At 41.8% G+C, this 27,453-nt stretch overlaps 2 protein-coding genes across 2 annotated transcripts in view; one reads left to right on the top strand and one right to left on the bottom strand.

Moving 5' to 3' along the window:
* Window positions 1–1,434: 1,434 nt before the first annotated feature.
* DCAF12 (DDB1 and CUL4 associated factor 12) lies at window positions 1,435–26,861 on the bottom strand. Its single transcript, XM_040580838.1, has 9 exons — window positions 26,754–26,861; window positions 25,839–26,093; window positions 19,165–19,371; window positions 18,113–18,173; window positions 15,488–15,681; window positions 10,988–11,053; window positions 9,600–9,762; window positions 5,506–5,690; window positions 1,435–4,733 (listed from the first exon to the last, which is right to left on the bottom strand). The coding sequence occupies exons 1-9, from the start codon at window positions 26,826–26,828 to the stop codon at window positions 4,575–4,577; spliced, it is 1,365 nt and encodes a 454-aa protein (XP_040436772.1). The 5' UTR covers window positions 26,829–26,861; the 3' UTR covers window positions 1,435–4,574.
* UBAP1 (ubiquitin associated protein 1) overlaps window positions 26,853–27,453 on the top strand; it is a 37,573-nt gene continuing 36,972 nt past the window's right edge. The window contains exon 1 of the mRNA XM_040580834.1: window positions 26,853–26,931. The gene's annotated coding sequence lies outside the window, so the exon portion shown is untranslated. The remainder of the gene's footprint in view (window positions 26,932–27,453) is intronic.

Genomic DNA, 27,453 nt, shown 5'->3' with positions numbered 1-27,453 from the left:
AAAAAGTACAAGTTTAATGAGAATTTAAGATTCAGCACCTGAATTTTCCCTTTTAATAAGGGAATCTACAAAAGCAGTTCCTAAGAAAACCACCTATTGAACTCTTAGATTTTTGCTCTGAAGTCAAGGAATCGCCATCTAGGACTATAGAGACATCACATTATGCTGCAAAGGTTTTTTACACAGTCTCTGAGTTTCAGCCTAATGACCGGAATTTGTATACAATCAGGTGTTTTACTTGGGTTTTTTTTTGGGTACAGCAACAGACGGCCCACATTTTCCTAACTCTGCTAACCCTGGCACCCTGTTCTAGGTCTGTGTGCACTTTTTTAGACCATACTGCTCCCAGCAGGATACTAGAGGGAAAGGCTGAGAAAATGGCACTCGGTTGTTAATTGTGAAGATTCTTTTCTGTCAGGAGCATTCTTCTAATTGGCCATGGTTTTCATGTGGTACGAATAAACCCAGCATCACAAACAAAAAGATACTTCCTTGTTTAAATCCTTGAAAACTAACATGGAGAAAAAAGAATGACAGGCATATCTACTTGATGTCTCCGAAAATGTTTCCAATTAAGCCCTTTCAAAAGTACCTCCTTAGCAATGAGTAAGTATCCCCTCTATGTTTTTAAATTCCTCTGGATTCCTGACAGTGATACCACAGTTGAGCTTTCACCTTTTCTCTTGTGCCCCTTGCCCACCCTCACCACACACCAGAGTGCCTGCTTGCAGAGGCAAGGGAGAACATAATGCAGGAGATCCCCTTGAACAAGATGTGGCTGTACTCTCCTTTCCACTCCTCCTTGTCTCCAACATGGACAAATTCCTCGTGTCTGTTCTTCACAGACTTTCAAAGAAGTTACTGAAGGCACTCCAACACTCAGGCATGCATTTAAGTTGAGGTCACACCATGGGCTCTGGCTGTGGGGTGGCCAGCAGCACACAGAGGGTTTTTCACTTGGCTTTAAGCTAGAAGCTGTGTGCCTGCCTAGCACAGAGCCCAGGCCTCCGCATGGGCTGGCCAGAGGACCAGCTCTGCCTGCATCACATGCAGCTCTCCAACAGTCAGCCTAGGAACAAGCTGTACTCCAGCTCAGTAACTTAGTCATAGCAGCAATTGTGACAGAAGCTAATTAATAACCTTGCAGACACCTTGGAAAAGTGATTTTATGGAAAATAAGGGAATCTGACCACCACAAACCAAACTCAGAGCTCCCACCTGGCTAGTGAAAGATGCTGCTTGCTTTGCTGAGATGCAGCTGACAGTCTGTCCTTGGTTTCTTGCAAATGAACAAAATAGGTGACCTCCTTGAAGGGTCTAGGCAGGCCTGCTTTCTTTCACATCTGCACCAGGTGACGGACATCAGTTCACAAATGCCAAGAAGTGCCTCTTGGCTGAGGGGTAGAAATTAAGACACAGAGCCACCACTCAACATAGCTGGATCACAACTTTAATCTGTTAACTGCAGCTACAAGCTATATACAAAGCAAGTACTCAGGTGAAGAAAAAGGATAAAGTTCTAGAGAACAATAACTAATACATAAGTATCATAAACCTTAAGATAGAAAAAGCTGCCAAATATTTGAAATAGAGGCAGCAAATATATCCCCATAATGAAGTTCAAGAGTCCCCCTCATTAAGGGAGTCAACAAGAGTCACCCACAATGTGATTGTAAGCTTTGTGGACAAAAAAAGTCCAGTGAGATGACTGGGCACGCTTGCAATGTATCTTGAAAATGGATCTATGTTGAAAATTAACAACTAGTTTAGGAACAAACGCCTATTTACTATTCTTTGGTAATTTACTCCTTGGACTAACACCAGCTGTGCTGATGAAGGAACCAAACAAACGGACTCACTTTTTTACCTCAATCCCAGAAAGCACCCGACAAGAGTACTAGCGATTCTCCCTTGCTGATCTGACAGCACAAGGGAGAAAACTGGAGGAATTACCAGGAATAAGATGTTTGGTGATGAGGGTGAGCACCACCCTCATTGCTTCGCTCAAGCCAACACTGCAACATAGCTTCTGCTTCCTTAGGAATGTCCATCACATCGTTACTGAGGGGTGCTACCCAGTACTTACAAGCTGGTATTACCAAACCCATGACTAAGTCACTAGTGTGATTACCTGTTATTACGAATACTGAAAATGTAATACCAAAGATACCCAAATTAACCTGGCGGTCTATTGAAAAATGCTGAATGGTAAAATTAACTGCTTCCTACACTCACCAGCTGTACAAAAGATTGCACATGACTGAAAAGTCAACAGCAAGAAGAAAATTCTGAAAGTCTGTTACAATTAAAATTATCCTCTCTCTTTCAAGTGCCCAATGCAAGATAAACCAGTCTCCCCACCGTCCTCCGAAACAGACCGTTACTGTGTAATCTCACCAGTCAAACAGGTACAAGGGCAACTGCCCAGTTCTACAGCCTGAGCCAGCCTCAAAGCTCTACACAGTTTAAAATAAAGCAAATTGAAGGTGTCAGGCATGGCTTGACAAAATGCCAGCAAGCCCATTTCTGCTCAGAGGTCACCTCTGCAAGCACAGTATTGTTACAGTAAAGACTGGGATGATTTGGGGTCGTGGAGGCAACCCCAAGCAGACCATATGCAGAAGGGCAGGAAAGTGCAAGGGACGGAAACATTAAGGAACATTGGAAAAGATAAAGACAGTCTGAAAATGTGCATGCCACGGGGTCTCAGCAGAGCACAGTGAGCCATTCGGCAGCTACTGAAGTACGGTCACCGGGCTAAACTCCATCCACCACAGGGGTGTATCTGCCCCAATCTGTTTGCACACTTGCAGCACTGTTTAGTTCATTTCCAGTTTTTTAAGGGAGGGTTTTCATACAGCAACATGGATGGCTTCGCCCCATGAGAAATACCTTTGCAAGAAAGAACGCTGAAAGCAGAATACACAGAAGCATGTAATACTTGAGGAATTTTACATCATTGTCCAGATTCTTCTGAGAATTGTCCAAAGCTCCTTATGCAAAAAAAAAACCCCAAAAAACAAACTACCAACAAACCAGGAGGAAAAGGGCAATCACATTACCAGGCTTCAGGACCACACACTGAGGTACTCAGTTATCAGGGAGATCAGAGTCAGCAGAGAGGACCAATTTCCAGCGGTGCCTCTTTAGTAACCTAGAGACTCTGCTGACTCTGCAGAAAAATTAGGCCCTGGCCCTGTGTTTGGAGGCTGAAGCTCAGTCCATACAAATACTCTTTTACCCCCTCACCCAGATCTGGAATATGCTTCAATTCATGTATCAGCATCAGGGCTAGGATTTCCAAATCAGGAGTTCTCCTTTGGCACTGGTGACACAAAGCACCTAACTAGTAGCTGTTGTTTCAGCAGAACTGGAGGACACTCAAGTAGATTCAAGTGTCTAGTTTCCTTAAAAAAAAAAAAAAAAAAAAAAAAAGAAAAAAGAAAAAAGTGCTGCACTTCAAGCCTAAATAAAAAAAACACAACTAAGCAGAACATGTCCCCTGTGACAGTGATCTTACACAGTAGCTGGAGGAGTAACCCTAGAAATACACATCCTGCCATGCTTCACCAAGAAGACTTTATTTTTCTCTGTATACTTCCACTTTTCAAAACCCCTACAATAACCAAAACAGTATGCTGCCATGACAGAACACCACAGGCACCATAATAACATCTTTGAAAAGCAATGAACAACTCTAAAATTTAAGGGCTCCTTTGCTACCCCATGGTATATAATTTGCCCCTTTTCAGAAAAAAGCCTGAATAGCCACACACACAGCACCATGAACTGATTCAATTTAAACAACCAACACACAAGGGAAATAGAATTGTGAAACACCGTAAGATATGCTTGTGATGTCTGGGACAGGCAGAGAAGGAACAGAACATCAATTTTTGCTCCTGGCACTGTTGAAAACTACAATTCAAATACAAATGCACTTTGAGAACTGCATTTCTGCAGATTGGGTGTGATGGGCAATACCCCTGGGGAATCCATCCCTGGGCTCCAATAAGTACAGCTTAAAATTACCATATTCCTCTACATATAAACAGTATAATTAGACTTGTACTTTTAAAAAATAAGATCAACTCAGGCCAGGGCCAAACTCTGCAGATAAAAGTAGTAGCTTATCTCTTATAAATATTTTTAATATTTTTAAATTACAAGTAGTCCTCACTCCAGGTAACACAACTGACACAAAGTACCTGCACACACGCAGCCGCTAGACTTTCACAGAAAGCCCAGGAGCAACCACTCTGTAAGAAAGGAATCCTACCTCACAGCAAAGCAGGGGAGGGGGCACATGGCCAAGATAGCCTAACTGTGGGGGAGGAGTCATTTGGAGTAAATACAACAAAAAGGGATTTCAAAAACCCTTCGTATAAAGGATCAAGGAGGTTAAAGCAAAAAACTGGTTCAAAAAGATGTACAAAACTGTTGGAGACCAACAGAAAACTCTGCCAAAAAATAACTTGCATTTAAATCAGAAATCAATGGCATCACGCAATTTTGTTGTTAGAAAAAAGCAAAAGAAAAGTGGAAAACTTAAGATCATCTTTTAGAAAGAGTTATTAGCTCCAGAGACCAGCGTAATTCCCATGAAGTCCTGACGGAAGGGGGCCTCCTGCCACAAAGAGTTTTGTTCCAGATGAGTCGTAGCAGTGGGTGTAAACAGCATTTGGGAAGAAACTTATGTCAGAAAAATAATTCCTCCAGGTTTCATCATGATTCTGTTAAAGGAAAGTTTAGATTATTATTGTTGCCACACAAACCCAAAACCTTGTTTCACAAAAGCAAAAGGTAGCTTCCAGAGCCTAAGAAGGGATCTTTTCTGTTAACAGCCCCTGAAGCTTCAGACAGATCAACTTGAAGATACCAGAGTTGTCCTGAAGCTTCTCCTGAGGACATTTGGACCAAACATTGGAGGGGCGAGGTGAAAGGTAGGGAAGATATCAAGTTTCATTGTTTTTTAAAGTTATATCACCGTGATACAAAAGATAATGGAGAGAAGTTAGACAAAGCCATTAACTGCTTTATGATAACATGCAGGAAATTGAACTGAAGTGCCTGCCATGGCATTACCTCGGGAAGCCACAGCTGCTAAAACTGCATACAATTAAATTAAATCTCTCTTACTTTGAGTACCACATTAGAGTAGCATGGTTTTAAAGGAAGACAATGTATTTTGTGTTTGAGGCTCTGATAACTGTAAGTTAGATTACATTAAAAAATATAATGACGTAAAATGTAGTTCATTTAAAAATCAGTGCATAAGAGCAGTAGTCAGTATGCCTTACACTAAAGCAACCAATCTTTATAAAACTTTTGTAGAAAGCAATCTGCAGCACTTCTTGCCCTTCATGATTACAGTAATCTGTTACGTGATCACTGTTTTGCTGGAACAGATTTCATGCAATAGTTCCCATTACCATAAAAAGTACTGGTCCTTGAGCCCCATGACACTCCTGTGTCACAGGTCTGCTACAGCCTCAAGCTACTCACCAGCCAGCCTCTCCCAGTAGTCAACTTCAGAATTTCACTTCCTCCCAATTTCTGCTTCTGTCCATAGCAGGCACGCTGGGGCTTTTCATCCAGGAACCTCTGAGCTCTGATATCGTAAAACAATAGGGAACCTTGCCCTGTTCCCACTGTGATGATGTGCTCGTAGAAGCTCACCGATCGAATACCTGTCAAACCAAGAAAGGACATGCCACACAGTAAGGAAGATGTATGCTTTGGCTATGCAGTGCTGCTGCTTAATGTCTAATATTTTCTTTAAAGGAACTACCCACTAATATTTTCCACAACAATTATTTTTCCCCGCAGTGCAGACAAATCCCATTGATACTACTGAAACAGCAGCTCCAATTACACATACTACTTCCCTTCTCCTCTGAGGCCATCAGCTACACTGATGGTGCACAGTTAAGAAGCTTCCTTCTCAGCAAGCCCCAGCTCTGACAAATAAGCAAAGATCATAAGCCATTTAGAATTAAAAGCAGCTTTCCTCTGTCTGCCACAATCCTCTGAGCAAACACTCCATGAGTGAGTTACACGGCAGCAGAAGAAAGAACATCACATTGGTTTCCTCCATGAGCTCACATCTGACCCTAGCTACCTGCCAAGCTGTGATAAGTGATGATACGAGAAAAACTAGTCCCAGCTGCCACCAAGTGCATTTTGCTGATTACGGCTAGCTGTAATGAAGTATATAACATTATATATAATGAAATACGTAACAGTAATAATCACTTTGCTGCTAAGATGGACCAGGCTCTTAAACAATTTTGAAGCTATCTCCACTCAAATATTCTCACACAAGCACACCTTATTCTTTGTAGCTGGCAGTTCTAGCACTTCACCCAGCAATGAAAACAGACTAGGAATCCTGCCACCTAAGCAGCACCATGTTCTACCACTGCATAGGAAGCTACAGCAAGTTTCTGGTCCAAACAAAACATTTTAGCACAATTCAATTACGCCATTAGGTTGAGTAAGAGTACCTTTTGTTTTCACAAAATGTAAATCTGAAGCCTCAAGTAAACAAGGATCCCTTGGAAACAGTCTTGGGGAGATTCTGTATGCAGGAATTTGCAATTTGCAAAATGTCCTCTCATCTCTATTTATTGTGTAAAAGGCTTGTTCTGTGTAAGCACTCTATCCCAAACCATTCTTCTACGGAGATTAAACCCCACTTCATCTGTGCTTTTCCTTCCTGCACAGTGTGACACCAGGTTATAAAGCCTAGGGCTTTTTAAGCCCTCTTTAAAGTAACACTGAATTACAGCTGAACAGACATTCAAACAGGAGGGGAAAAAGAATGAGTTCTGCCTGCTAAATCCATGTGCCAGCTGCTGTCACCATACCAAGTGGGACTGAATGTCAGAAAACTTGTAACACACTGGCGTACACCCAGCAGCACATGTGACAGCAGACACCAGAGAGGTGTGGATGCAGCCAGGGAGCTTACCCTTCCCCTTTGTACAGAGTCCTAACTAGAAACACATGCTCATCCTGCCACCTCCACAACCCGATGCTACATCCACAGCCAACACACTTAAAACAGGCAAGGCCACGCTGTCGTGCTCCAGATGTGAGGTGAAGTCTTGGCTGCAGGCTTAATAGGTGGGAAACCACTGTGCAAACCTCACACCTGCTGAATTAAATTTACCAGATTCATATAAGAGTCTCCACTTCAATTCAGAGAACTACAAATGCATGTGAGACATCTTCTGCCTCCCACCCCCATTACAAGGGCCTGGCTCTGGCAAATACACGCAGAAAGCCTTGAGCCCTGTGCAATCAGCAAAAGCAGTCACTTAAGTAAAAGAAGGGGGCACCTCCTCCTGGTTTTGCTCTATAAATGCTCTTGAGAAGCAACCCAGCAGAACATTTACGTAACAGAAACAGGTGATGGAGTATGAAAACAGATGGCATATACTTTTTAATGCTATATATTAATAAAAAAAAAGCTATAAAACACAGAATGACCGTGGATCTTTCTCTGATCAAAAACATTAATGGAAGAAATCTGTGATGTACCCACTAAGAAGATGTTTAGAACAGTCTTTCAAGAACAGCACTTCGAATTGGCTCCTAAGGGGCTGAAGTACCTCACATTAGTTATTCCCATCAAACTAAAAGCACAACCTGTGCATAGAACTGATCACAGCTAAGGTCTCCTACATAGCTAGCACTCTTCTACCTGTGAACCTGGACTATTTGGGTCAGCAAATTGAGTCTCACTCCTGAGAGGCAGGGGGCTTTACAAATCCCGTAAGGAAATGATGACACAATAGTATGTCCTACACAAGGAGCAGACACACAGTCCATGCTGCATAAACCTGTCCTTGCATCAACATTGCTGTCTTTAGGATATGAAGTCAGGGACACACAACATTGCACTGCAGGCCAGCCAAGCAGAAAGCAGTTGCTCACACAGATCAAGAACTAGAGTCCAGGGTCTGCACTTCCCTGGACAGCTGCTAAGAAAAGCAACATAAGATACACTAAAAAGCACTACCTACCTTCTCATGTAGAGGGTTATACTGGGTAAAAACCAGCCCCAGTTCCTGTCTTACTAAGTGACAACCCTTCTCTGATCTGCTTTTGTATGCAACACTAATGATCGCAAGTTAATGTGGACTTACCACATTCAGCAGCTGCATTTGGAAGCTGAAAGTACATTCAGGTAACACTTCAAAGCACTTAAAAGTCAACCTGGATTGTAGTTTGCAAATCAGTAAAGAGCCTGCATTCTAGAGGTGCTGTACTGCTCCAAGTCCCAGTGAGATCAACAGAAAATTGAAACACTCAGTATCTTGGGAATTAGTATTACTTAAGTGCCTCCACCACCATGCCAAAGAAAAAAAAAAAAGGGGTCTGTCTACTATGCAGAACAGAAAACAGCACTGAACAAAGACTTTCTTCAGATATGAACTGGAGATACCCCAGAGATACCACCTACACACAGATCAAACCCCCAGAAGGGATGGTCACATACTCAAGGCAGAAGTTTTCAGCCACCAGCCACCACTGGGCACCGCACTCCAGTGTCATGGTATTTCTTCCCTATGATCCTGAAGGGTGACAGTGTCAGGACCTCCACAGAGCCCTCACCAACACTGGGACAGGACAAGGGCTGTTGCTGGCAAGATGTTCAGGTGACAACATGAGCTGGGGAAGCACCTTTCCTCGTATTATAAACACTTCTCCCCTATCTGAAAGGAGCAGACCCTGACATTTATATGGACAGCACTGTTCAAACTCCAGTAACCACACAGATAAAACCTTCCTAATCCTTGCGCATGTGCATTCTTTTTTGGTAACTTGCCCCATGAAGAGATGGATGCCTAGAGCCAAGCTAAATGAGAACGGCAATTTATTAGTCTGGGATTAATATGGTTAAAAATGGGCATCACAGCACAATGCCTTCGCATGCTTGAAAATAAAGGGTATGGGAAGAAGCTTATGGGACCATGCACCCTGCAAGCCCTCAGGCTTAGTCCTGGTGATAAGGTTCAACAGGACATACTGCATCCACATCAGAAAAGGAAAACACTCAAATACACAAACTTTTTTTTTTTAAAAGTGAGCTTTCATATATTTAAAGCAAATAAATATACTGAAAATTGAGTCTCACTCGTGGCTTTAGAATTACAAACCAAGCATTCACTCACAGCACAGGCTCCCAATATGACAGCACAGAGCAGACAACATGCTTTTTTTTCCATTCCCAGGGAAAAATGCAAGAACAGACACTATTGGCAGTGGTATGAAGACTGGATTTGCTTTAAGATGAAGTAAAACAGAGTAAGACACAGTAACAAATAAATAGAAGTGCATACTTTAAAAAATTAAGTACTAGTTGGATGATGTACAATTTTGTCGAGCATAAAAGCATTAATGTTGTCTATCACTAGATTTCAGAGTTGCTTTCATGTTTGGTTTGTTGTTTGCTCATGGAATACTGTCATACTATTAATGATTTTGTTTATCACAAGAAAAATCCTTCCTAATTATTAAAAGTTTATCTTAACTGCCATCTTAATAGCTTACTTCTTACCACTTGAAGCACCCTTGGACAAGTTTCTTACCACTGCCACGTTCTTTGGAACAGACGGATTTAACATTGTGAGAAGGCTGCCTGGGATCCAGAAAGGAGACATGTGCCTGTGATCCTACTGCGTACACTGACCATTCCTGACCATAAGCCAAACACACGTTCTCCCTGCAGTACGGCAACTTTGTGGAAAGTAACTGGAAACAAAAGAATAAAAAAATCAGCCCATTATGAGAAAAGAGCAAGATGTTAATAGAACAATTCTGTAGGTTACGTTTAAGGAAGTTGCAGTTAAAAACAAATCAAATACAGCTAAAAGTACTTTCATCGCAAGAAGAGAACTTGAAAAATAACTAACCCAGAGAAAAAAACCTGAAGGAGATGGGATGCCTTATCCGAACCAAACTAAGATGATAAAGGCTGAAGCCAAGTATTATACAAAGAACAACAGACGTTTTGGCAAAATGTTTTAGATCTGTCTAAGCTGCTGTTATTTCTTCAGCAGATACACACAGACATCAGCTCTCAGCTGAAAAAGCTTACCTTATACACCAGTATGTCTGCGTTTGATCTGCAGTTAGACTTAAACAAATGCAACTTCCTTTATGAACTCTGCTCATCAAGTATCCATCATACTTGAGGTTGATATGGAGAAATAGTGTGAAATGGGCACAATGGACATCGGTTGTGATTGTGTATGTCTGCTCAAGGAATGTGGGTATGGTGACTGGTCATGAGTGTGGTGTCTGGTCACATAGTCACACAGCTTTGAGGAGACACCTACCCTTCTTCCTCTAACAGAGGGGCTATTTATAAAAAGGATGAGAAAAGGACGAGAGACATTCCAATGTTATCTGGAGGGAGCACTAAGTCTCCTTGCTGGAGAAGATAGGATGCTCACAAGGACATGAATCACCTACAAACCTGCAAGACCACCACATTCCAGGCAAAGGACTGATAAGCTAATTAACATACGAAGTGAGAGTAAGCGGGTTTAGGTAACGAATATGTATAGGCGTTAATTGAATATTCATTTGTTTTATTGTATAAATGTGAGATGGATCGTCACTTCAGGTATGCATGTTAGGTGGAAAGATCCCCCATGCATCCAGCGCTGCCAATAAAGGATACTTAGTCACCAAGAAATTTTGACTTCGTTCTTTAAATTAAGGTGATGGTTCACTTCAGCTAACCCAGAACTGGCAGAAAGGTAAGAGTACTTCCTACTCTCCAAAATAAGTGGACTGGGGAGTTTCTTTCCTCAAGTTCTAATTTTTAGGGCATTTCATTGTACATAAAACTTTTAAGTGTTTTATGGACATTGCTGCTCTTTCTTCAAGTGTTTAAAGGAGATGAAGAATAGTGACCAGCCTTAACTGCTATACAATTTTTGAAACATAACACCAACAAACAGAAAAGTACCTTTGAAAGTGTGTGCTCTGCTTTCCAAAGATGAAAATACCCATCTAAGGACACAGCTCCCAGTTCCTATAAAAAAAACACAGTAAGAGAGTTAGTTTCTGTATTATAGATGTCCTTGTAGACGTCCTTACAAGCCCACATTCTCTACTAGGCAGGCTGCATACTCTGGACTGAAGTCATCCATAATCCTGTACAGGCTTATCAAGATAAATTTTCATTTTAGGCTGATCATGGCAGAATGCAATACAGCACAAAGGTGCCAGGTAGACTAAGAGTTAATAAAACAGTAAAAAAACCAAAAATAATTTTCAAAAGTATAGATCTTGTTAGCAATCAATTAAATAATTCTTAGATGGTACAAGCTAGAGTTAACAGCACTCTTCAGCAGCTCCTACACTGATTCCGACCATTAAGCAAACATTTCTTTCCAGGCACTATGCTACTCGAAAAACTATATGCAGTCTCCATCACAAAGGAGTAATTAACAGCTATAGTGAGTAATAAAGCCCACAGGAGCACTGTGCTTCTGAGAGCACACCTGCCTTTGCTTCAGATCTTACCTGCTCTTCGAAGGCAGAAAGAAAAGCAATGGAGGATGAACTGCAACTCCCACTAGTAGTAACAAGGTATCAGCATGGAGGAGGTTAACATTTACTGTTTGTCAAATGCCAACAACATAACAACAAATCAAGCACCGGTGCCCGCCCTGTGAGTCAGTCACCTCATTTGCTGAGCAATCGAGTAAGGATTCAGCCGTCAAAACAGGAACTGCCTGAATGTTCATTCAGGTCTTCACAAAAGGGGAATGAAAGCAACAAGAGCACTTCAGAGCAGGATTCAAGCCGCAAGAGGTGTTTCGGTGCTTGTAAATGTTGTCTAAACTCCCGAATTACTGAACTCTGATTTAGTGTTTAACTATATGTTAAACAAATCTGTGCACAGAGTTGAGGCCAAGCTGACCTTCTGAAGTCATCAAAATCGATGAATGAAAGGACTTCTAATCAAGCCTTGGGAAACAAAAAAGAGAGGGTGAAAAGAATGCTGTTATCTAAATTATGCAAAAAGAAGCCTCCAAGAGGCTGAAAGAGGAAACAAGCTGATAAGGTGTGGCAGTCCACAAACAGAATGTTAGTTCAAAGTAGGACCAAAGTAATTGTGGCAGTGGGAGATGGTGACCTCCGACTCAAATAGCTCACCCCAAAAGCGGGCAAAGCCCTGCTTGGGGAGCACGCATAGCTGGTAAAGAGCTTCAGCAGTGCTACCAGAGGATGCGCACTAATTTGGGTTAGAGGCGAGAAACTTGTAACCAATCCTGCGTGTGAATGACAATGCATATGTAACATACTACGAATATGCAACCACTCTGCTGTACTAAGGGGTGGGGGGGGTGGGGGGTGTACCCTCAAGCAGCTTTATTTGCAAGTTAGGAAGAAAAATCCCCCACGCACCCAGCGCTGCAATAAACCCATGTCTGCTTTCGAAACTACCATTTGGTTTGGAGAGTTTCCTTGGTTACGATTTTTAGTAACAGAATTGGGCGACCAGATGGGATCCACTCTCCAGAACCTTGATAGACCAGACGAATTATGAGCCCTCCAAGCATGCACCGGAGACTTTTCAGGGAGGCCCTCTGATTCCCTTGCCAGGTGAGTCTCTGTAACAGCTCCTTGAGATATCAACCACATTGGTCATAAATACTTGGGTTGCTCACAAATAAGTCATATCAGATTGTGGGTTAGAGTCCCACTGGTAGGTTAGAGTCCCACCAGGATATTAAATAAGATTAGTTAAGCTATTGGTATTGTAGGTTAGGGTCCCACCAGGATATTTGAAGCACACAACTGTGTAATCCATACTCTATTATGGGCACACCTGGAGACTGGATTTTGGACACTGGTAATTTGTTTGCTGGATTTTGTCTGTGTCAAGTTTTGTTCGCCTGATTTTGTTTAGATATTGGGTTTTTGTGATTTTGAAACTTTGTGACATGGGAACCAGACATTCTACTGGAAAGGGGTTTCTTAACAGTTCTCCTTTGGGTTGTGTACTAAAACATTGGAGCAAGTTTGGTGGCGACTCCCTCACTTGGAAAAAAATGATAGAATATTGTAATCACTGGTGGCCCTTGTATACGTTAGATGATCAGGAGACATGGCCTACGAATGGAAGCATAAGCAATAATACAGTACTGCAATAAATGTTTTTTTGTAGATGTGAAGGAATATAGGATGAAATCCCATATGTGTATTTGTTTTTCCTTGAGAAATGATCATGAAACAAGAAGGAAATGTAAATTGATGATATCTGACTCTGCTGTATGAACGATGACTGAAGATAAAAAGAAATCGCCTCAGCATTGTTGTGCTTCTAGTATTGTGAAAAGGTGTTCCAAATTGCAGAATGAGGAAGACTATGTGCAACTGATGGTTTCAGGATAGTGTTGTGGATAATAAGGAGAGATTTTTTTTCCCCAAGGAAAAAGAACGCTGTCAGAAAAAGCTCAGGAAGAGAAGGAGATGATAAATGGCTTTCACTACTTTGTGGGGCAGCCAGTTCCAGAAATAAGAGGAAAGTTGGAAAAAGTAGATGGTGTGTCTGGAATGTTGCTATTTCAGTTGATAGAAATTGCTTATAAGGTATATAATAACAGAGGTCTTGGCAGTGGCAGGGCTGGGGGCGGGGTGGTGGCAGCAGAGAAACAGAAAGTAAAGAAAAAGAAACAAAATGCTGCAATTTTGACAGCCACATCTACCCAAGCCCAAACATCATCTCGGTAAAGAGGTTTCCTAAGAGTATGAGGGCACAAAAAAGGACAAGGAGTAGAAGGAAATAAAAGGAATTCCCTTTGGGGAAAGATCAGTGCCTGATTTGCAAGGAAAAAGGATGTTGGAAAAATGAATGTCCAAAGAAACAATCAACTAATTGGATACCCCCATCTGCATCCATTCAAGAGCCAGACCTGCTTATGGGTGGTATGGAAGATTCAGACTGATGGGGACTGGAGGTTAAGGAACTATACCCCTCAGCTGAACCCCTGGTTTCAGTTAAGCTGGGGAATGAAACAAATTCTTAGTTGACGCAGCAGCAACATATTCTGTACTAAATAGCTGTAAAGGACCAATGAGCAAATTCTCTATGCCAGTAATTGTTGCCACAGGAAAATGAGAAACCAGACCTTTCTTTACACATGAATTGTTACATATGCCAGAATGTCCCCTACCTCTGATGGGAAGAGATTTATTAAATGAATTGGGAGCACAGATAACTTTTGATCAGAATAAAGTTCCAGTATGTATTCTACAAAATAATGCCTGGAAGGCACAAACAAGCATATATATATTACAGGAATTGTCAGAAACGAAGAAAGCTGAAAGTAAGGACAAGTAAGTTGAAGCCCCCTCTGAAATCATGTGATTCCTTTTGTCTGGGATACTGAGAAGCCTAGAGGAGCTAAATCAGCAGAACCAGTAACAGCAGAATTGAAACTGGGAGCAAAGCCAGTTAGACAAAAACAATATCCTATGAAATTGGTAGCTCAGGTTGGACTGGAGCCTATAGTGAATAATCTTCTAATCCATGGATTTTTGTAAAGCCACATTCACAAGAATATTGTTTAGTACAAGATCTAAGGGCTATTAATCAAATAGTGATTGATGTATACCCAGTAGTGCCTAATCCTTATACTTTGTTAACAGTGATAGTTGACTCAAATGTTTCTTTTACAGTATTGGATTAAAAGATGCCTTGTTTTGCATTCCATTGGACGAACAAATTCTGAAGTAGTTTGCTTTTGAATGGGAGAGCCTCACAACAGAATACTTAAAGCAATTATGCTGGACAGTGCTTCCTCAAGGATTTAAGAACAGTCCTATGATCTTTGGTAGTGTACTAGCAAAACAATCTGAGCAATGTCAAGGATACAGTGTCATAAAAGAAAGCACAAATTATTCAGTAAAATGTGATTTGTCTTGGATCTGAAACAGCCCAAGGAGAAAGAAAATTTGGAGTTGAAAGGAAGGAGGTGACTTACCAAATCGCCGCCCTCCCCAACTCCAACACCCCCCCCCTCCCCGCCGACCCACCCCTCCAAGTCAAAAAAGAGAACTCGGGATTTCTAGCAGTGACCGGATGGTGTCGCCTACGGATAATGAATTTGGGACTCATTTCCAAACCTTTGTATGAAGCTGTACAAGGAAACGGAAACCTCCTTGTCTGGACTCAGGAGTGCAGAGATGCATGTACTAAGCTGAAACAGACTGTAATGAGTACTCAGCTCTAGGCCTCCTGAATTTAGAAAAACCATTTGAGCTCCATTCACTTGTGGCAGAAGCAGATACAGCACATGAAGACTACCACCTCACATGATAAGGATGCAAAAGGATCAGAGAAAAAAATATTAGGTTGCTTCTCCAGGATTTTATATTTAGGTAACTTTTTTTCTTTTTCTAATACATATGGACAGTTTTAGGACTTCTCAACTGTTTTGCTTCTCTTACTGACCTTGTTCTTGTTGTTGAAGGCCAATGCTCGGACTTTGCAGTTGTGAGGATTGGTGTTCTCCTTGGGGATATCCTTCAAAGCCCTGTGTGCAATGTGGGCATAGACAGGAACTTGAGAGAGATTATGCCTAGCATCACTTTTGGACAACACATCTTCGGTGACTTCCCAGAGACCCATTGAACCATCTCGGGAACCTGAATAAAATAATCCATAGATAAGTAGTCCGTTTCACATACATATAACACCCCTTTTTAAAAAAGGAATAAACAATAGGGTTTGAAAGAAAGAAAGGATACAATTAATCTAACTGAACACAATGTTGATGCTTATATGTTAATTATTAATAAAAATGTGATTTACTGAGCTGTAAAGTTCATAACATTGCGAACTCATTGTCAGCTTGTTTGTCTGCATGGTTTCCAAGCATAGATTACCTCATCTGTTTTCAAACTGATGAGGATGCATCAAAAACCACAATCCTGTACAACAATCACCATTAAAGAGTCACCCATAGAATAAACTCCAATGTGACTAAATAGCTTACATGTTCAGCGTGGTTTACCAAGGCTAAGATTGACAGTCTGTTAAGCCAATACAGAAACCCCCAAGAAAACTCATTTGGGTTTATGTCATTTTGGGTTCATTTGATTTCTACCAGTATGTTTATGGATATGTACACACGTATCCATGAACTGAACAGAAACAGCTATTTTAAACCACAGTTTATATGAATTTGGATGAAACTGATTAAAAACATTATTTTGCTAAAACCTGTGCAACTTCTTGTTTAAAGAATGTAGCACAGGAACTGAGGTTAAATAAGCACGAACTCATCTTATTTTTCTACTGAATTTGAAGACATTAATCCAAAATATGAATCAACAAGAATAACAATACTGGATGACACAATCTGAATGTCTTTGGTTCATAGATCAACACAGGCTTAACCCAAGGCCCTATACCCATCCCTTCTAGTGTTTAGACAACTAACTTCCATCTAAGTCAGCTCTGACAGATTTGACACCTACCTCAGTTTCTTCACTGACAATGTGAAGAACACATCCCTCCTCCTCTCACAGGGAATGCATAATTAAGATGCCAGAAAAGACTAAGTATCTAAATCAGAGTACTAAATTTATAAGCTTTGGTACATCATAGGGAATAAGCCTCAAAATCAGTTCAGCAAAACATCTTGTTGCAACACGGGTGGTCCAGCACAGCAGAGATAGTTTTGCCCCCTCACAGATGGATTCAGTCATTTGGCACTATCACCTACTACAGCCAAATATAAAAGGAGCTTCCTAATGGCACTTGCATAGGTGCAAGCAGCATATGACACAACAACCTGCCACTCAATTTACATGCTGATGGTTTTTAATGGCATCTAATCTTGTTTGCTACGGAGGCTAAACTCTCAACAGTAGAATTTCTAAACATCTTGACACACTTAAGGAGGATGTTGTCCCTTTTAATAGCCTTAGCAAGAGAAAAGTATGTTTTTCAACAAGTTAGCCCTGAAGCTAAGGAGAATATAATTTGTTACCCTAGACTCATGCCATCCTGGGAATTATTCATCCCATCTGAAACTTTTGCCATGGAAATCTTTTGTCCAGCTAGTACAACTGAGTGAAGTTATGCATTCTCCCTCAGCTATGGCTGCTTAGTCAGAGTTTAATTTTATGTTCACAGACTACTGAAATACACTGTTGGACCTTTTACAAGCAGAGCCCTACCTTGTTCTTGCTGAAGTTAACACAAGCAAGAGGAATAACCAAGCCCCTGGTCCCCTTTGTACTCTCAACTGTTTTGACAGCAGTGAGAAAGTAGTTGCCTAATCTCTTAACCTCAGGCTATACGATCTGTGTGAACTGCTATGGGACAAAATGCCCATTTTTCCTCCTGTAGCATTTAACCTGCACCAAGAAAGTAACAAAAAATTGGCAGTTTCTTAATTCAGATAAAAGTATTTGCTATATCCTCGGTGTTTGGAGTTCAAATATTTCTGCTCCACACTTTCAGATACAGATGTTATTGAAATCTGTAAGATTAAAATTTCTTAAGTTAGTTGTCTTTTTTTTTCCTCATGATTAGGATCATCAGCCAAGTTCTAAAGAACTCAGTTTAGCAATCAGACTTGCTAATTGCTTTCAGTAAATTTTCCCCTGGTGTCTCAGCTCTGGAGACTAGAACCTACATCCTGCTGTAAGCATCACACAACAGAGAACATGGCAGTGTTCTATTCACGCCTCCATTCTTGAGAACACTGAACTGTGCTGCTCTCAGTGTTTTCTATCTCACATGCTGTGCTTATATTCCATTGGGTCCTTATGTTTCCCTTGGATATTTGCAATCATCTCTGCTGATCTCTGCAAGCTTACTATGTGACAGTGTTTCTTGAACGCAGATACTGGGTTGAAGACTTGCAAGGATCACCTTTTATATTAAATTCAACATAAAATTCCAGGATTAGCTTTTTGTTAAAAAAACATAAAAAATCTTACTGAACTAACAATTCAAGTATCCAAGGGATAAAGGTACTTCCCTAAGACCTACCAAGTTCTGTACATCAGTATAAAATTCTGGAAAGGGGGGTGGGGAAGGGGGGAATAGAAAAATCTACTTTACCAGAAACAGCCATAGTATCACTAATCCATGCAATTGAAAATATCCAGTCCTTATGTCCATCCTAAAAGAAAAAAGAGGTTTTTCTGTGCCATTATACTCTAGAGTATACTACTTTACTTCTGTAAAGTAGCTACATACTTTATTTCCTCAACCGCACATCCATATTATAAAAAGTAACCAAAATCTTATGTTTATAATATATGACCTGCAGATTCATTCTTCAAGACTATAACTTAAAGAATCTTTCCTTAAGCAGGTGAGAAATCTGTGAGTAAAAAAAGACTGCAAGATTCTAGTTTTGTTTGAAAAGCTGCAAAGTCACAGGAGCAAGAAAATGACTAGCAAGTCATACAAATCTTCAGACTTGAGCCTTTCTGCAGCTGGTTATCTGCTACTGCAGAAATTCTGACCTGTCCTCTGCTGCTGTAGTTAACTTCTATGTGAAGTCCTGAATAGAAAGGAGAATTTGAAAGAGAAGTGCTTATAGGACACCACTATACTCATCTCAGCCTTTTTTCTTTTTAAGAATGGCTATTTTAAAAAGGCCTCATGATGTTTCAGAAATATAAGGAATACCAGAGTCTACCAAACTGCCGTAAGCCACTGGGTTAGAACTAATTCTCAAAGCCAAGTTCTGCATCTGGAATAATACATACATAAGCTGCATGTATGGGGAAAATCTGAACAATTTGTATCATCTTTTCAACTTCTCCAAAGAGATTTTTCAAAAGACTAGTTTCAGAGTTCATCACCACAATTAGACTTCAACATTTAGGATTTTGTTACATTTTCAGTGCTTAAAGTAATCTGAAGTAGACCTGAATTCACGTGAGGAAGAAATCTGACTTAGAACACTGAGAATTTGTGTACTCACTCGTATTTAAGATATCTTAACAAAAAAAGACAAGCTAATCAGGAATGTTTTCAAGCTTTCAGAAATTCATTCTCCACTACAAGACTCCCAAATCTTAACCTTGCTCTGACATTAGGCACTTCAATACAGCAATTCTTGTAAGTGACAGAACTAACTTCCCCCAAATACTCCCACTTACATCTCCCACGCAGACAGGATCAAGTGTAGGCAGACGGTAAATGGCGAGACTGTTAGGGTTATCTCCACCTGTGGCCAGCAGAGTCCTTGAGGGGTTGAGCTCAATGGCATGAATACCACATCCCTGCTGGTTCACCATGCCAGGTTCACGATCTTTCAGAATAGGAATCTTGGTAATTTGACCAGTCTGGACATCTACTACAAATAACTGGGGAAAAAAATAGGAGATGTAAGTCATGACTGAAGAGACAAAAAAACCAAGATGGTCAAATATCCCCTCTATTTCTAATTGACATTCTTTTCAAGCTGGAATACACAAATGCTGCAAGTACAGGTGAAAACTGCATAAATTTCTTCTGAAAACAAGTAAACCAACTTAATTACAGTGAGCTTTATTTCAGTCATCTCAACTGGTTTTCACAGCAACGGAAGAGAAAGGAGAGGAATTTGTGATGGGAGGTTTCCCATTTAATAAAGCCCTTGAACCTAAAACTCTTTTCCCTTTTCAGTGCCATGACAAAATAGAGTTTTTTAGTTTCCCTGTACTACAGTGAGAAAGACCCACCTCAAAACAGCCAGTAAGCCCCAGAGGGCTTAGCACAAGTCTCCTGCCTCCAAGGTAAGATACTTGCTATAAAGTTTTAGCTTGGGCAAACTGAAACTTTACAAATTTAAGTAACTGGAGTTTATTTTCTGGTGATACACAGAGAACAGTAACTAAATATAGTACTGCCAGTGCAAACATCTAGAAAAAACCCAAAAGGTATCTAGTTACATAACCTCACCCTGCAAAAAGACTACAAGTCGGAGCTCTATGTCGCTGTCCCCTTGGCAGAAAACTCCGTTATAAAGCCTTACAAATCTTCAAACAGACATTACACACAGAGTTGTGTCAGTCCAAAGATATGCAACCATACGGTTACAATCTAATCCAGAGCAAAGGTTTACATTGCCTTCCAAAGTGCACATTCATTTGGGAGGCTCTTGTGCTGGATCATTTCACAAATGTTGTTCAGAGGGCAGATGCACTAGCAGTCAAATATGTGTAAGAGAGGACAATGCCCTGTGAGGGAACATGAGTGAAGCATGGAAATGGAGCATCTGAAGGTGACTTGGCACTAAGGAAAATGACGTAGAATAGCCCAGGTTTATAATTAAATTCCACCCCTCACCCCTTAAGTTTGTTCCTTCTACAACCAAAGAATGTTGTCTCAAAGCCTCTGGAAGTAACTGGAGAAGGCAACAACAAAAGAAGAAAACTCAAATAATTTGTCAGACATTTCTAGAAGGACAGAGAGAAATCTAGAAGTTCTCAAAGAAAGGTTATATGTAAAAGTTGCTTTTGGTGAACTCACAAACTATAGATCTGTTCTTTAATAAACATAAAACCCCCACATCTATTATTCTTGTACTGAACTAGCAGAATATTAATGTCAAATCAACACCTGATCAAGTATGGTATGTTAAACCTCTTCTACACAGAAAGCTGAAATCCATTCATCACTATTTGTGTGTTGTGTCTAGAATTGTGAATCACCTTCAGCGTGCAAAAGATCTTCCTCTGTAGGTATCAGTCTTGCACAAATAGATGATTCCTCCTTAAGAAACTGAATTTTCCTGTGTATTTCTTCATTTTGCATGCAGTTGTGGGGTCAGGCAAAAGCTGAAGTGCAGCTGAGCAGGGGAGAGGCACTCCACACTTTTCCCAAAGCCTTACAATCTAGTTCACTGCCTGAGACAGCTGATAAAAACACAATGCACAGAGCAGTCCCTCCACCCTTGCCACATCCCCAAAAACTAACATGGTCACTGCATCATCAGGACCAGCACTAGCCCATGCTTTCATGCTCCCTTGTCCTTCCCCTCATACCAAAGACTTAAAAAAACAATTTAGTTGGAAAAAACAAAGGACAAGCCCCTCTTCTTTTGCTGATGTCACAATCACAGAACAAAATGGTGGAAAGAACATCATTACCTATGCTAGGCAAAAGAAGTCTGCAAGTGAGGAAGTTCTAGCTGCAAGAGAAGACAAGCTGATAAGGTGTGGCAGTCCACAAACAGAATGTTAGTTCAAAGTAGGACCAAAGTAATTGTGGCAGTGGGAGATGGTGACCTCCGACTCAAATAGCTCACCCCAAAAGCGGGCAAAGCCCTGCTTGGGGAGCACGCATAGCTGGTAAAGAGCTTCAGCAGTGCTACCAGAGGATGCGCACTAATTTGGGTTAGAGGCGAGAAACTTGTAACCAATCCTGCGTGTGAATGACAATGCATATGTAACATACTACGAATATGCAACCACTCTGCTGTACATGTGGGGGGTGTACCCTCAAGCAGCTTTATTTGCAAGTTAGGAAGAAAAATCCCCCACGCACCCAGTGCTGCAATAAACCCATGTCTGCTTTCGAAACTACCATTTGGTTTGGAGAGTTTCCTTGGTTACAATTTTTAGTAACACCCATATGACTAGATATCCTCTTTTCCTCCTCAGTATTTCCCTCCAGCAGAAACACCCAATCCGTTCCCCTGTCCTCCTTCAACTACTGACATACCCACAAAATCAACAGAGAAGTACCTAAAATTAAGAATTGCAGGTCCTAAAGCTGGCACCAGAAGTGTTAATTAGGAAAACATCTCAGGGTTTCCACAGACTCAGGAAAATCATGCTTCAGCTGCAAGAGACAGATACTTGGAAGAGCATCTCAACAGGTATGCGGACTGAAATGAAAAACCCTTCACATTCTCCAGTCTGACACCACTGCCATACATCCATATTTGATACAAGGTTAATACAGAGTTACTTGTAACGCAAAATTCCTTTAGTTAAACTCTAAACTAGTTGGGCTGAAAAGGTAAAGAACTTGGAAACACAGAATGCTGAAGATCAGACCCTCACATTACTGCCCTGCATCTTCAACATAATTTTCCTACAATGTTTCCAAATTAAGATATTCTCAGAAGCAGCAACCAGACATATTTCTTGCAGTGTTTTCATCTGCCTGTACCCCCCTCTAATTCATTGTCAATCTTTGCATTGCTTTGTCATTTCCTCACTTCTCCAGTTGCACCGTACTACTGTTACCCCAAATCTTGGTTCTTCACCTAGTGTGCAAGAGCCGATGATGCACAGAGCTGAGGTGTCATTTATTGCGTGTCTGTGCAGAGGTGGGTGCTAGGTAGTAAATGTACAAAGCTGCACCCCTCTTAACACACAGTAAACCACAATACACTTTGATTTACTGTTTACAATTACATCACACTTAGTTCTCACTGGCTCTTAAAAGCCTCAACTCCATTTAAAGGTACAAATTTTTTCACCACTCCTGTTCTGTGGGCAGGGGCTTACTTTGTTCAAAGGTGAATCTTTTAGCATGCTGATTAGGATACTTCACACATAATTCAAGTGATTTTTTGGTTAGTCTCCCTAACCATTTCCTTCTTGCTAACCATTTCTTAGTCCTTGAGCTTACCTAGTTATGCCCCAACCTGGCAATTTGTCAGCTTTATTTGTGGTGTCTGTTCCTTCTCCGAATGCCACGCTTTGTTAACTGTTTGTAAGGATTAGCTAACATCCCATGTTTTTAAAATTATTTCTTGTTTTTCACTACAGATATCTACTTCTTTTTTCTTTCTCTTTTTCTTTTTTAAAGTAAATAATTCTTGCACCACTAGTAACCAGAACAGCAACTGCTCTTAGGGCAAGAAACTGCACAGTTAAGGGACTGGCTCTGTAGTTTCAGCTGTGAAGTTCTAAGCAGTAACTTCTCCCCTCACTTGGTGAGGAACCTGGCACACTGAGTGCAAAAACAAACACCATCTCCCTAGAATAAAATAAGCAACCACTGCCTGTGTATGCCAGGACACCTGCATCACCTGCAGCAGGCCAGGAAGCCAGAGGCTCACACTTGCAAGCTGCACCACTGATTGCCAAGAAATCTTCCATGCAAATCCAACGACAGAAGCCAACAGTCAGACACTTCTAAAGCCAAAAGGGAAGAAATGTTAAGAAACAAGATAGACTAAGAATGCAGAAAATTTAAATGCTGTTTTTAAGAGCTTTAGAGGCACTAGAGTAATTAGAGACACTACAGTAAACAAAGTAAAGAATGTGATTGCTTTAAACAAGTGTGGCCAAAACCACAGCATACAATAACATATATACAAAGAAAAAAATGGAAATTGGCCCAGTTCTTCCAAGCAAACTGGTACCTTCACTACTCTTGGAAAAAAGTACATCTGCAAGTAACTCCGAAGCAGCCTGGACTCTCTTAGAGTCTTCAAAAGTCCTGACAGCTGAACTATACATTTATTTTTTTATTTATCTCAAGCAGGAATAAGAACTTCTTTTCTAGCTAGTCATTATATAGAAACTAAAAACCAGCCCCAAGAACTTTTCCTGGATGCAGTAAACCCCCACCAATCTCCAAACAGTAAACTGTTTACATTTGTCTCTCAATTTTAAGCTTTGTGCATAATTCAGCTCTTCCTGCTACTAAAACATACGCAGGTAAGCCATTAGCATGCCAAATAACTTAACATCCAGGATTTACCAAGCCAGGATTGCTTTGGCCACCTGCCACAAGTCCTACACACTTCATCTGTAGTAAACAGAGCTGGATTTCCTATCATGTTCTCTGCAGGACAACCTTGTTCTAACGAGGAAACAGGCTGGACTACATGACTGAGAGAAAATTTTTGTTTTGTTATTAAAAATAGTGAACCTTTTTGGCACAGCATAGCCAAGGGCAATTTATAAATTAAATGCTAAAAGCTCTCACTGCCACATTAAGGCTTTGATTAAAATAACTGCTATGGTTTAAGTTTTTCTGTTGCATTAACTTTAATTACATGCACCTCCAATGCAGCAAACGCCATTAAAGTCAACCAAGGTATTTTAGATTTGCTCCCAACTTAAATACCACCACTTCAGTGTATGAGAATCAACAAAGGGATTCTTCGTTATTAAGCTGCTTACTCAGGGGATGAGAGAAAAATCTCATAATTAGAGTGTAGAGTTTAACACAATGTGAACACAAAGCAACCAAGCTAAAGCTACTACAGTATTCATAATTCATATAAAAACTTTCACAATGCTGAAGTGACTTTTTTGTAATTGTTGCATTTTGCTTAATAAAAGACAAGATCCATCTGCAACATTAAGTCTAGCTGTGGAAGCATACACTTCGTTGCAGCGTATGCAGTGGGAACAACAATATGGTTGAATCCCTCTTCAGTTACGTGATTGTTTGGTCCCAAACAATTTTCTGCTAGGTTGCATTAACAACACACTTGCCCATTTATCTTCGCTGCAGCAGCACTGGAAACTACAGAAGTTACAGAACACAGCAAAATTGTTGCAGCTCTATAAAACATGCAGTCATCTTGCTAGAGTAAGCGAGATTTTTGGAGAGCTTGTGTTTCAGCAGGAGTTTGTCTCCTGCAAGCTGTTCCACAAACAGCGCTGGCTGCTGACCAGCTGAGGCAATAAACACACATAGAGAAAGAATGCAAAAAGATTCTATTTCAGGCTTATTGCTGTTAAAAGGATTATTTTATTTATACAGGTAGGCCTTGCTTCTTAATAGCTACCGCATGAAAGCCACCTGCTATGTAACTATGAATACTAACAGAACATCTGAAAAGAAAAACATACCACTATCCCTTGCAGGTCAGATCACTGAGTAGTTTTGGCACAGAAAATCTTGAGGCAAAGAAACAATCACACAAACTGATATATTTTGAGATTTAGGAGTGCTTCATCTATACATTCCTTACAACACAATTCCCTTCTGTGGTGCTAACCAACCTGCAAAGAACAAATTTTGGATTTTGCACTAATTTAATCGGAACTTCATATGTGAAATTGCAACCTCAGCCACTGAAGCTGGGCTACAAACTCCATCAGAGAGAGTATGATCTAAGAAGTGTGAAGTCCTCCATTTATTAATCACATCAGACATAATTTTAATATTTCCCTATAATGTTTCAAATTCAAAGCATCAATTCAAGAGCCTGAAGCACTTTTTTCTGAAACCTATAAAGGTATACAAACATATCTGAACACTACAAACACATTTGGAGTGAACAAGTCACGAGGTAACTAAGCAAAGGATAATCCTGAAGATCTGAAATAAATTTTTAAAGCTTGGAACATTAGTAGCTACTCTGACAATTATGTGGAGTTTAATCACAGCTTTAAGTTTCGAAGCAACTTTTCAAAATCTTCAGCACACAAACATACATAAAACCAAACCATGGAAGACTGACCACAATGAAGAAAAGTCTTACTAGCAACTTAGCCAAGCAAGATATCTACCATTTAGCAAAGCTAGCATCATTCATAAACTTTCCATTTGCAAGACAAGAAGATAAATCCAACCCTATTGTTGCTCTCCATCCCTCAAACAGATATAAATAACTCTGTGCATTAGACAGATGCTGCATGAGGTACAGGTTCACAGCCATCTGCACAGTGTTGTATTTTCAGATGAGAACAGGTGATTATTAAGCATTACCTTCATTCAAAAATTAATTGTGTGTGATTTTGACTCCACTCCTAATTACTTCCAAATATTCTCCTTGGCAATCTACATGCTTCGATTACAGTATGCATCATTATGGGGGGTGGGGGGTGGAAATAATTAACAGGGGAAAAAGAAATGGGGAGGTTGTACTTACTGTGTTGCATTTTGTCCCACACACCACTTGTCGGTGGTTCAGCCACTGGGAGGCAAAAACTTTATTAAGGGTTCCAAGGTGAAATTCTCTCTCCCTCAGAAGGCTGGGAAGCTGCTGGGCTGCATATTCGTGCAATAAGCGGTGATAGCTGGACTCGTTCTGCACTCTGACCTCTCTACCCTTCAGGTAGTACACCAGAGACCTTTTCACTGGGCAGAGTCTTCTCCTTTTGTGAATGGAGTGATCCCACCCATACTGTGGAAAACAAACACGGACATTTTTACAACTAGAACAAACTTAAGGCACGACACTTCCAAATTCAAATATATTCTCAGCAAAATAGCGAAGTCTTCCAAAGTACCCATAGAAGACCATATGCGAAGATTAACTTGGAAATGCTGATACAGCCTTCAGCAACGTAAAATTAAATGTCAGTAAACATGTACTGAAGAAGTAACACTGCGATGACAGGAGAAGCAGCCCGCACCGGTTCGGTGCCGGACACTTCCCCCCATTCGCCCGGCGGGCTTGGCAGGGACACCGCGGGGACCGCCTGGTACCGACCGTCCTGCGTAGCGGCCTGGGGCGGCCCCGCAGCATGGCTCGGCCAGGGGGCGGCGGGGATCCGGCGGTTACGGGACGAACGGCTGACCCCAACGGCGCGGCACGGGGCGGGGGAGGGACCCGGGCGAGTCCCCGGCGCGGGGCTGCACACTGCACCTCGCCCCCCGCCGCCGAGGCTGCTTGCCCCACCCCCGACACCTTCCTCAGGTACCGGGACCTCCCCCCGCCGCCCCTCCCCGCCCCAATCAGACATCAGCAGGTCCCGCTCAGGGTCACCTGGATGTCCGGGCACCCGTACCTGCCACCCCACCGCGGACGGGGGCTGCCCCCCGCCCCCGCGCCCCGGCCTACCTGCCCCCCCTGCAGCCCGCCGGGCCCCGCGGCGGCCGCCGCTTTCCGCTTCCTGCTAACTGTTTTCCGGGCCATAGTAGAAGGAGGAGAAGGAAGAGGAGGAGGAGGAGAGGCCGACAGCCCGGACCGGGCCCCACATGGAGCAGCAGGGAGAGGCGGCCTCCGCGGGACGGGGCATGTAAGTGCGGAACGCCAGTCCCGGTCACTCTTTCAGCCGCAGGCCCCTCCGACCGCTCTTCACGACATTTTCCCTGGGACTAATTTTTTTTACGACAGTCGCGTGGCACCTTTGCGGCGGCTCCCCCGCCCCGCCCAAGAGCTTCGTTTCCCAGCAACCGGAGGAGGCCCGCCCCCTTTGCTTTGGGGGACAGACGCGCCCCCTGGCGGCGGGCGGCCTCCCCGCAACCCGGCCGTTCCAGCGCTGGCTGGCTTTTTTTCTTCACCTATATGTATTTCCGAGCAACCGAAGCTCGCCGGGCGATGCCGGGAGCATATTTAACGACCCTATTTAACTAGCAGGCAGCTTGGCTTCACCACCCGGCTTCCCCAGGTGACTTCCGGCGCCCGGTGCACGTTGTTCGGTGCACGTTGTCCGCTGCACGGTGAGGCGCCCAGCCAAACGCTGGAGCTACTGCGTTCCACCGGGAAACTCCCGCACTGCAGGGGAACTGTGGGGCATAGGGAATGTTTGTGTTTCTAA

The sequence above is a fragment of the Falco naumanni genome, chromosome Z, assembly GCF_017639655.2.
Source record: "Falco naumanni isolate bFalNau1 chromosome Z, bFalNau1.pat, whole genome shotgun sequence".
Classification (NCBI taxonomy): domain Eukaryota; kingdom Metazoa; phylum Chordata; class Aves; order Falconiformes; family Falconidae; genus Falco; species Falco naumanni.
Note: the sequence above shows the minus strand (reverse complement) of the source record. Positions and strands in the feature narration are given on the sequence as shown.